General features: G+C 61.5%; 3 protein-coding genes across 4 annotated transcripts in view; 1 reads left to right on the top strand and 2 right to left on the bottom strand.

The window, feature by feature from the left end:
• Window positions 1–507: 507 nt before the first annotated feature.
• Window positions 508–3,279, bottom strand: LOC129501111 (translation initiation factor IF-2-like). The gene is made up of 3 exons (XM_055312094.1): window positions 2,072–3,279; window positions 1,681–1,949; window positions 508–803 (listed from the first exon to the last, which is right to left on the bottom strand). The coding sequence occupies exons 1-3, from the start codon at window positions 3,277–3,279 to the stop codon at window positions 508–510; spliced, it is 1,773 nt and encodes a 590-aa protein (XP_055168069.1).
• LIMD2 (LIM domain containing 2) lies at window positions 2,338–4,094 on the top strand. Its single transcript, XM_055327698.1, has 5 exons — window positions 2,338–2,465; window positions 3,242–3,336; window positions 3,524–3,568; window positions 3,649–3,788; window positions 3,864–4,094. The coding sequence occupies exons 2-5, from the start codon at window positions 3,295–3,297 to the stop codon at window positions 4,021–4,023; spliced, it is 387 nt and encodes a 128-aa protein (XP_055183673.1). The 5' UTR covers window positions 2,338–2,465; window positions 3,242–3,294; the 3' UTR covers window positions 4,024–4,094.
• A 2,218-nt stretch (window positions 4,095–6,312) lies between these two features.
• The window catches only part of MAP3K3 (mitogen-activated protein kinase kinase kinase 3), a 71,568-nt gene continuing 68,439 nt past the window's right edge, over window positions 6,313–9,441 (bottom strand). For both annotated transcript variants that reach the window (XM_055328376.1, XM_055328370.1), the window contains exon 16: window positions 6,313–9,106. In XM_055328376.1, coding sequence (XP_055184351.1) covers window positions 8,878–9,106 — 229 coding nt within the window. In that variant the 3' untranslated portion in view covers window positions 6,313–8,877. The remainder of the gene's footprint in view (window positions 9,107–9,441) is intronic.

Here is a 9,441-nt window from a genome sequence, read left to right as displayed (position 1 = left end):
TGGCAGGAAAGGAGGTAGATGGTCTTGTTCTGTAACATGACTTGCAGTGTCTCCTTACCCCTGGAACTAATAACCCAAGGAGGTAACCCAAGAACCAAACCTGTTCCCTCTCATCCTGGCTGGCCGCCAGCAAGGCTGGGCTGGGGAGTGATTCTGACCTGGGTCTCCAGGGTGCCTCCCGGCCTGCATGGGCACCAGCCTGGCACCTTCCCTGCCTGCCAGTCTCTCTGGGGTGAGGTGCCCTCCTCTCGCTCAGGCCCTAAAAATGTCAGATTAAGGAAGTGCCCCTCCCTCTGAATGCCTCTGACCTGAAGCTGCTCTGAGCCATCAAATGCTCTCAGTTTCCCTTCCCTCAGAAATTATAACACCAGTTGAAAAACAAAAAATATCTCCTTTGGGCAGTTACAGGGCTTGAGGTGAAAGGAATGACACCCACTAGGGGGCTGAGTGGGGAGGCCAGGTCACATTTGTTTCCAGGCCTCCTCCTTACCCCTGCCCAGCTCATCTTTAAACCTCAAGTTCCCTTTTCTCAACACCATCATCAGCCTGTTTACTTTCCTTCTGAACTGCTTTCTTCACCTTGCGGTCGGGTCCGTTCATCCTCCGCGCCCAAGCTGCTGTTCCTGTGGTGGCTGCTGGCAGATCCCCCCCCCCCCCCTGCAGACCCGTCCTGGGCAGGGGAGGTGGCTCCACAGTGCCTGCAGCAGGCGCAGCTTGCTCCTGGTGCTCCTCCAGGGGGTGAGGGCCACGCTTTCCTGCATCACTGCAGCTGCCTTTTGAGAATCTGGTCACTGCTGTGCAAGCTGCCAGGAAAGATGCACACAAACACAGTTTTAGAAGTGTCTCTCTCTCTCTCTCTCTCTCTCACACACACACACACACACACCCCATCCAGGGAGTCTGGGCCTGCAGCTCCCCCCAAACATAAATCTTCCTCTAGGGCGGGGCAGGAGGCTGGGGAGAAAAAGCAAAGCAGGCCATGGGAGCCAGGAGGGAGCCAAGGGAACAGCTGGGGCCTGGGGAAGCGAGCTCGCTCCCTCCCTCCAGCCCCTGGGGCTCAGAGGCGCTGAGCTGTTCTGTTCCCTGACACGTGTGTGTGGGCTGTGCTCTGGAGCCACTAGTTCTATTCCTGCCACAGTGTGGGAACAAGCTATGTTTAGGGCTGTGTTTGGTGAAACTGCTTCCAGCCAGACCTCAGGCAGAGCCCGGCAGTCCCCGCAGCCAGGTAGCCGGCATCTCCCACAGAGGCCCCTCCAGGAAGCCACGGCCGCGTGCACGGCACAACTGAGGCCCTACCCCCCCCCCCCGTGGGCGACAGTCACCTGCCTCCTGTGCCCCCCGACCGTCCAGCGGTGTGCTGGAGCCCCGGCGGCCGCTGGGCCAGCGGGCAGGCAGTACGGAGCCGGCGCCAAGCGCCAAGCGCCAAGCGCCAAGCGCCAAGCCGCCGCCCTAGCTCCGGCACTTGGAGCGACGCGTTCGATCTTCAGGCCTCGCTCCCTCGCTCCCTCGCTCCCTCGCTCCCTCGCTCCCTCGCTCCCTCGCGGTACGGGAGGTTGGGGCGCGCGCGCCGAGATGGCTGGTCTGAAGGATGGAACTCTCCGAAGGGGGTGCCCTCGGTTTCTCTCAGGCGACGGAGCCGGTGGCGTGAGGCGCGGGTGACTCACGCCACACACGCGGCACCACGGGAACGCCGTAGGGGGCGGGCCTTGCAGCCTCCGGGGGCCCCTGTCTGTGGGGTCGCGGCAGAAGGGACTGGGGCAGCCAGGTGGCCACCACGGGGCGCCGCGCCTCGCAGCCTCGCGTGGCGGGACCGCGTGCCGGCCTCGGGGCGGCCTCTGGCGGCGGGAGGACTCCGCGGCCGGAGGGGGCGTGGGATCCCGGGCCCGGCCGCCCCCGCGGGGCTGTCACCCCGCAGGGCCCGCGGACAGCCGGGCGGGCACGAGGCCCCCCTGGGGAAACTGAGGCCGCGGGAGGGCGTCGCTGGGAGCGCCACTTGTCCCGGGCCCCGGGCCTGTCGACCTGACCTCGCCCTCGCCCTCGCCCTCGCCCTCGCCCTCGCCCTCGCCCTCGCCCTCCCCCCGAGGCGTGCGCTCCGCTGCGGCTCCCGACCCCGCCCGCCTCGGTCTGGAGCGGGCCGACGGGGCGGCCGGCGGGGGCGGCGCGGGTGCCCGAGCGCGGGGTCGGGGCGGCGGGGCAGACAAAGGAGGGGACGGCGAGCGAGGGGAAGACAAAGCGCAGAGGGGGTCGGCGGCGGCGCCGGGGCCCCGGAGGCGGCTCCGGGCGCGGCGGAGCCAATGGGCGGGCGCGGGGCGGGGGCCGGCGGGGGCGGCGCCGCGATAAGGCGGTGGCGGCGGCGGCCGCTCGGGGACCACTGGCAGCGGCGGGAGCTCGCGCCCGCGCCCTCCACGCACCCGAGGCGTCCCCCGGAGACCGACCCCCGCCCCGCGGCCCAGGCCGGGGCCCCGGTGAGACCCGCGGGCGGGCCGGGGAGGGGGCCTGCATCCGCCTCGCAAGCCCGGGCGCCGAGGAGGGGGTGCGGGCGCGAGGGCCGCCTCCCGCGGGGTCCCGACGCCCCGCGCCTCCGCCCGCCGCTCTTGCCCGGGGCCCCGCGCCCCGCGCCCCGAGGCCGGCGACCGCCCTCCCGGGCGCGCCTCCGAGCAGGGACGGGGCCGAATCCCCCTGGCCGGGCCCGCGGGGGTCCCGGGTCTGGGGCCCGGTCCTCGTCGGCCCTGGGCCGAGAAGCGGGGCGCGGGCGGCGGCTTGGCGGGGCGGGGCGGGCGGCGCAGCCCGGAGCGCTGTCCGGGGGCCGCGCCGGCCGGGAGCGGGGCGCCCGCGGCCTCGGCTGCGTCGGGCCGGGGTCAGGCCGGGCCAGCGGATTCTCACCGAGGCCCCGCCCGGTCCGCCCGCCCCTCGACCTGCCCTCGGCCAGGCGGGGTCCGGGCAGCGGGCGCTCCCGGCGGCTGCGCGGCGCCCCCTCGCTGGCCGCTGCCGGCTAACTCTGTGCTTCCCCCGCGACACACGGTTCCACTCAGGGACCCCCGGGCCCCGGGGAGCGGCGTGGGGGGCGGGCGGGCGGAGGGGGTGGGTGAGGGGCGGAAGTGGCAAGACCCAGAGCAACAGGAAATGACTTAGGGAAAGTCCCAACCGCAGCCCCCCAGCCCCCTGCCTGGAAGCGCTCCCACCCCCCGCTGCAGGCTGGGGAAGGGCGTGTGGGGCCCTGCCGACCGACTTCCCCTTGCAGAACCCAGCGGGTGCCGCGTCTCCACCTGGGGCCTCCATCGCCCTCACCGAGCCATGTTCCAGGCTGCAGAAGCCGCCCAGGCCACCCCCTCTCATGTAGGTGATCAGCGGGCCGGGAGGGCCCCTCTCCCGCCGGCATCTGGCCTGGGGTGAAGGGGCGAGGGGCGCGGGCTTGCCTGCCACCCTTTGCCCCGCCCCCCGGGGCCCTGGGACCCGGCGGGCGCCCCGCAGCAGTGGTCTGGGCATCCCTCAGCTGACCTGGCCGATTGGCCCTCTCCCTTAGGAAGCCAAAGGCAGCGGTGGCAGCAGCACTGTCCAGCGCTCCAAGGTAGGGCCCGGAGAGGAGCGTCGCGGGGAAGAAGGGGGGGGGCATGGGTCGGGCCCCCGCTTACTCTCTCCTGCGGTCAGTCCTTCAGCCTTCGGGCCCAGGTGAAGGAGAGCTGTGCGGCCTGCCAGAAGACCGTGTACCCCATGGAGCGGCTAGTGGCCGACAAGCTCATTTTCCACAACTCTTGCTTCTGTTGCAAGCACTGTCACGCCAAGCTGAGGTGCGCCCTTGCCCTGCCCCTGCCCTCACCTGCCAGCCCTGACCTGACCTGACCACAGTTGCTCTGCTTCTGCAGCCTGGGCAGCTACGCGGCACTGCACGGGGAATTTTACTGCAAACCCCACTTTCAGCAGCTGTTTAAGAGCAAAGGCAACTACGACGAGGGCTTTGGCCGGAAGCAGCACAAGGAGCTCTGGGCCCACAAGGAGGTGGATCCTGGCACCAAGACGGCCTGAGGCCCCTCTGCCGGCCACTGTCTCTGCAGAAGAGGGCCTGGAGCAGGGCAGTGGGGAGGGTGGGAAAGAGTGGACCTGCTCTTGGGGTGGGGGGGTGGATCCTGGGGTGCATCCCAGGGTGGGATGGGGACAAAGCCATCTTGCTCAGGCAGATGGTTGAGGGGGCAGGGCTCTGCTCCAGGATTCCTTCATCCTCCCTGGGTGGGGGTGGCTCGGGAATCAGGATTGGGGTTTTGCTCACCACCCTGCTTCCTACTTCTTTCAGCCTCCCCCCATGGCCCCTAGGGAGGCCCCCAAGCCCAGCTTCCCTATCTAGGTGCCTTTTCTCCAGTAAGGAGTCAGCATGCCCCCTCAGGGTCCCAAGCTCCCTCACTGCCACCTGGGGCTCTCTGCGGCCCTCACGTCTCCCCATCTACCTCTGCCCTTAGCCTGGTCCTGAGCCATGGAGACCGGAGGAAGGAGAGCCAGTGTGTCCTTGCTGGGCCTCCGGAATGCCCACCAAGGCCCTGGCGGGGGGAGGGGAAGGAAGTGGATTAGCCCTGCCCTCCCCCGAAAGGCGAAGCACGACTTGCCCAGTGGGGCTTGGGACCCATCTTGCACCACCGGAGTCACGAAGCGGAAGCTAAAGCACCACCGCCAGGCTGAGAGCCACAGAGACTGGCTGGGGGCTGGCGTCCGCCATGCTCACCTCCTCTTTCTCCCCTGTTGCTGCCGGTTCTGACTGTTGTGATCAACCCTATTTTAAATATGTTTTAACAGATTCTGACTCTGTATCATGTGGCCTGATTGGGGGTTGGGAGCTATGTGGCAGGAAGGATGCAGAGGTGACAGGGAGCATGGTCAGTCCAAAGCACTCCTGGCCTTGATTGGGGTGGGAGTGGGGCTGGTGATGGGTATCAAGGAAATGCCAACCAGCCTGAGAGAAAAAGGGGGGTGCCCCTTTTGCAATAGCCAGATCTCCTCCACACTGTCCTATCCAGAGTGGTTTCGTAACTGGAACTCTACTTTGCTGGTCAGCCTGTGTTGATTAAGAGAGGGTCAGGCTGGGGAGCCTGGCTGGCTCAGTTGGTAGAACATGCAACTCTTGAACTCAAGGTTGTGAGTTCAAACCCCATGTTGAGTGTAGACCCTACCTCAGGCTATCCATAGGTGATGGACCCTGGCCTCACTGCACTTCAGTATTTTGCAAGGCAAAACCCTTCTTCTGAGTCCCTGTCTGGAACCTCCCTCCCCTGCCCGCCTTTGCCTTGGAAATCAGCAAAGGATGGTAGAAACCAGCAGATTCAGCAAGTGCTGTTGAAGGTTCTCTAGTTTGCTGTGTCCTTCCCCATCTGTCATCTTCCCCTTGCTTTTTCAATCTCTGGGGAGTGGGGCAGCTGCGGGCACCATCCCAGGTAGTCGAAGGAGAAACAGCTTCTCTGTTCCTTGGAGGGACAAGTTTACCGTAGGGCAAATGCAGCCAACGTGGAGGACCTGAGACCCCACCCCCAGAGGATTATAGGTAGCAAGTCTGGGTTGTCCTGTTTGGACCCAACTGTCCTGATTTCTCCAAACTGCCCATGGGCTACATGAACTGGTGGAGCAAAAGGGCCAACTCCTTGGGGATTTGCTGCCACTGCACCCCATACAATTCTTGAGTCCTAAGTGACCCCATGCCCATAGGACAGGGTAGGAAGCTGGGACTCAGATTTGTGGCAGATGGGCCACTGTGTTGTGTTGAGGTAGATGCTGCCCTTTGAAGCAGCAGCTAACGCTCCGCGCAGATGGCACTGGGTCCTCAGCATGAGAGTGGAAAGCCCCATTCAAAGCAGGCCCAAATTCTGTGCTGGAGGCCTGATGGCCTGACAAGCATGGTCTCTCCCTGCTCCAAGCTGAACACCAACAGCAGGTAGACCAGGGGGAGAGAACAGAGAGGTGGCGGCTCCTGCAGGTGCCTGAGCCCTGCCCTGCAGAACACCGCTCAGGGGGAGTACTCCCCTGCACTTCCAGATGCCATGAAGTTTTGGACTCCAGCCACTGGTGACACTTGGGTCAGGGGGGCTGACAGTGCCACCCTGATAATCAGGAGGCACCCTCAGCAGAGCTCTTAGAAGTGGAGAGAAAAAGGGAGCCACCTCTGAGCTAGCAGTGGTATCAGCCACATCATCCCATCCTAGGACCCCTCTGGGAGTAATTTCAAGTTCTCTGCTGAGGGACCCAAGCTGCTTACCAGGCACCATACCTGGCTCCCCTCAGGCAAACACCTACTCTCCACTCCCCAACCAAAAGCATGCCACAGGACCCCTTGGGTATAAATGATCCCTTTTATTGTAAGTAATGTGCGACACTGGCCTGGCTTTGCACTGCAAGCCCTCGGTCGAGATATAGTCAAATAACTATGGCTGCAGGTTCTTCTGCACGATCCACAATTCAGACACAGACACAGAGCTGAGGTGGACAGGAGGGGCAGGAGGGTGGTGGAGTGTGGACTGTCCCCAGCCCTGGCCTCTCCATGTAGGTTTGGCCAAGGCCGACATAGCCCATGGAATGATGAGCAAACGGCAGCATGGCCCTTCCCACAGCAAGCCTGGTGCTGCTAGGGGGATGCCTTTAAGAATCTTTGGGCCCAGGCTGTCCTAGGCCCACAACTTGTCATCTGGGTTATTTAATATAAAGACAATAAATTAAAATTAAGCAACAGCTTGGTCCTGAGGATGCTGAGCCAGCATGTCCACAGTTTTTGGCACAAAAAAAAAAAAAAAAAAAAAAAATCAGGTCTTTTTTTTTTTTTTTTTGGAGTGCAGCGTTTCTTGGCCTGTATGCAAATTCACTTTTAAAACCCATTCCCTGTGAGGTAAGACCCCAGGAGGTGGGGCTCTGTGAGAGCCTGAAGCTGGGACACAGAGTCGTCTTGTTGGCACCGGCACCGTGCTCTGTTTCCTCTTGGGGAACAGGGGCTGGGGGTGGGGGTGTGGCCCCAAGAAGAGTGCTACAGCCATCAGGATGGGGTCGTGGAGAGGCCGAGCTGCCACATGGCAACTTTGGTCAAGTTGAGGGGCCAGTCCCCAACCTGGGCAAGGGCCGAGGTGGAGACAGGAGCACATGCTCACTGTCTTCAGAAGGCTGAGCTGGGGGTGCCTGACAGAGGCCCCTGGGAGAAAAGGATAGAAAGAGGGGCCCAGACCCAACTGGCACCGTGCAACACACATTCCTGCAAAACCAGCTGCTTTCATTTTCTCTTCTCTCTTGAGGCGTCCATCACCTGTAACAATCTAGAATTGATATATATAAAAACCATCAAATATGATCTGAGATATAAATTAACAAGTACAAGGCCTCACATTACATGATGTGAAAAGGCTAAAAACAGCGATAGAAACTACATTCATAAAAGTGCATCGTCAACATACAACGAAGGCTTTGGCTTGTTCTGGTGCCCGTGGGGAAGTGGGCATGGCTGGCAATGAGCTGCCTGGCGCTAATCCCCAGCTCCCCGGAGAGGCCCATCCCTGGGCACTGGCTTTGTTGTTGTTGTTGTTGTTCCTTTAATGACAACTCCCAAGGAAACTGGGTGTTCAGAGGGAGGAGCTCTAGCAATAGGCACATTTTGGAAGGGAGGGGCCGGAAGAAAGGACCAGCGCCCAGGCTGAGGTAAATAAGGCCAACTCTAAGCTGCTTGGAGACACTGGCTCCCCGACCCCTGCTACCATTCTTCCTCTAAGAAGGGAAGGAGGTGAAACCTCATGGGGATGGGCAAGGCTGGCCAAGGAGGAACAGAGATGGAGTTTGGGACACAGTTGGTGACATCATATGGGCTCTCCCTTCTACCAGGTGGAAAGGGCTCTGGCCTAGCAGGGTCATGACTCACAGACAGCCTGATATAACTTCCCTAGCTATCCAGAAGAGCCTGCCCAGGGTTTAGGGCAGCCAGCTGGGTCAGATGCTCTCACCACACTGCCCATCTTTCTTTCTGCTCCAGTGGGGAAACGGGTGCCAGCTCAGGAACTCAAAGGCCATTACCTTCAGCTCTTTCCAATCCAGCCCAAGGCCCAAGCCCACAACAGGGATACTCAGAGCCCAAGGGCACAGTCTCCAGTTTAGAAACTGGGTACAGCATAAGAGTGACTTCAACTTGTAAAACAGAGACAATTGCATTGACAAAACTGGGTCTCTCCCCCACTAAGTGGGGACAGTTCCACATCTCAGGCCCCTGCTTGGGGTATAGGGGGGGAGCAGGGCCATGGGGGCAGGCAGGATGGGCTCCTCCCCCCCTGAATAAGGCAGCATAACATTTGCTTCATTCATCTTTGGTAAAGGACAGGGACTGGCAAAGCTGACCTGGGGGGCTCCTGGGAGAGTGTAGCCCCAGCCTCTGCCTTCCATTGGCTATGGGATGCTGGGCTTTACCTCAGGCTTGGGTGGGCTCATCCAGCCCAGAGATGCCCTGGTGGTCTCCAGACATGGGAGGAGAAACAAAATAACACTTTGAATGAAAGTAACACTATTCAGACCCTCGTGTCTGTCCTGTGCCCCCAGACCCTTGGGGCTTTGGTGCTGATTGCAGTGTCAGGACACAGCCCCTGAGGGTAAGGCCCTCAGCACTTTGCACACTGTTCCTAGATCCTTCCCCTCCACGCTGAGCTTAGGATGCAGGAGCTCTTGGGTCTGGCAGGCTGGGGGCTCCCAGTCCTTGAGGCTGCAGCCACCCCGCCCTGGCTCTGAGCCCCAGTGGTGGAAGGGGCACAGACGAACACTGGTTGGACTGGAGCTCCATAGTCCACAGCGTTGCCTGGGAGAAGCAGCAACTTTGCTGAGCCCCACAGCAGCCCCTTGCCTGTGCAGCAGGGGCAGCTGGCAGCAGTGTGCCTCGAGAGCTCAGTACACGAGCTGTGCAAAGTGGTGTGTGAGCAGCTCCTCGGCCGAAGGTCTCTGGCGGGCCTCCACAAAAATGCGCCTCAGGAAGTCCCGGCCATGCTCAGAGATGTGGGAGGGCAGCTGAGGATTGGTGGGCTGGGTGGCAATCTTGAAAATGGCAGCCATGGCTTCATACTCTGCCCAAGGTGGTTTCTCTGTCAGCATCTCTACCACGGTGCAGCCCAGGCTCCTGGAGAGAGAGAATCCCATGTCACGCTGGGCTCCCTGACCTGCGCACCATCGTGAAAGGAGGTGCCTTTCTCAGAACAACCAGAGGCAGCATGGGACAAGCTGAGGGGTGATACTTCTGTAGAGGGTACCCAAGGCTTCATCAACCTACATCCACCTGGGTGAGTCTTGATATAAGGGAAGAGACCCTGTAGTGTGGACAGAAAGAGCTCTGAGATAGCTGTGTTTGTTTCCTATTGTTGCTGTAACAAATTACCATGAGCATAAGACATAAGAAAAATTTATTCTGGAGGTCAGAAGTCTAGAACTAGTCTCAATGAGCTCAAGTCAATGGGT

Source organism: Nyctereutes procyonoides, unplaced genomic scaffold (assembly GCF_905146905.1).
Source record: "Nyctereutes procyonoides isolate TBG_1078 unplaced genomic scaffold, NYPRO_anot_genome, whole genome shotgun sequence".
NCBI lineage: Eukaryota > Metazoa > Chordata > Mammalia > Carnivora > Canidae > Nyctereutes > Nyctereutes procyonoides.
This window is presented reverse-complemented; position numbering and strand designations above follow the sequence as displayed.

What these genes read in the sequence shown, in the direction of transcription:
- LIMD2 (XM_055327698.1), top strand. Translation starts at nt 3,295, where the DNA reads ATGTTCCAGGCTGCAGAAGCCGCCCAGGCCACCCCCTCTCAT. An exon ending in CCCAGGCCACCCCCTCTCAT is followed by an intron (nt 3,337 to 3,523) that starts GTAGGTGATCAG and finishes CCTCTCCCTTAG; the next exon opens with GAAGCCAAAGGCAGCGGTGG. An exon ending in CACTGTCACGCCAAGCTGAG is followed by an intron (nt 3,789 to 3,863) that starts GTGCGCCCTTGC and finishes CTGCTTCTGCAG; the next exon opens with CCTGGGCAGCTACGCGGCAC.
- LOC129501111 (XM_055312094.1), bottom strand. Translation starts at nt 3,279, where the DNA reads ATGGAGGCCCCAGGTGGAGACGCGGCACCCGCTGGGTTCTGCAAGGGG. An exon ending in GCGCACGCCTCGGGGGGAGG is followed by an intron (nt 1,950 to 2,071) that starts GCGAGGGCGAGG and finishes CAGTTTCCCCAG; the next exon opens with GGGGGCCTCGTGCCCGCCCG. An exon ending in CCCCCTACGGCGTTCCCGTG is followed by an intron (nt 804 to 1,680) that starts GTGCCGCGTGTG and finishes CTTTCCTGGCAG; the next exon opens with CTTGCACAGCAGTGACCAGA.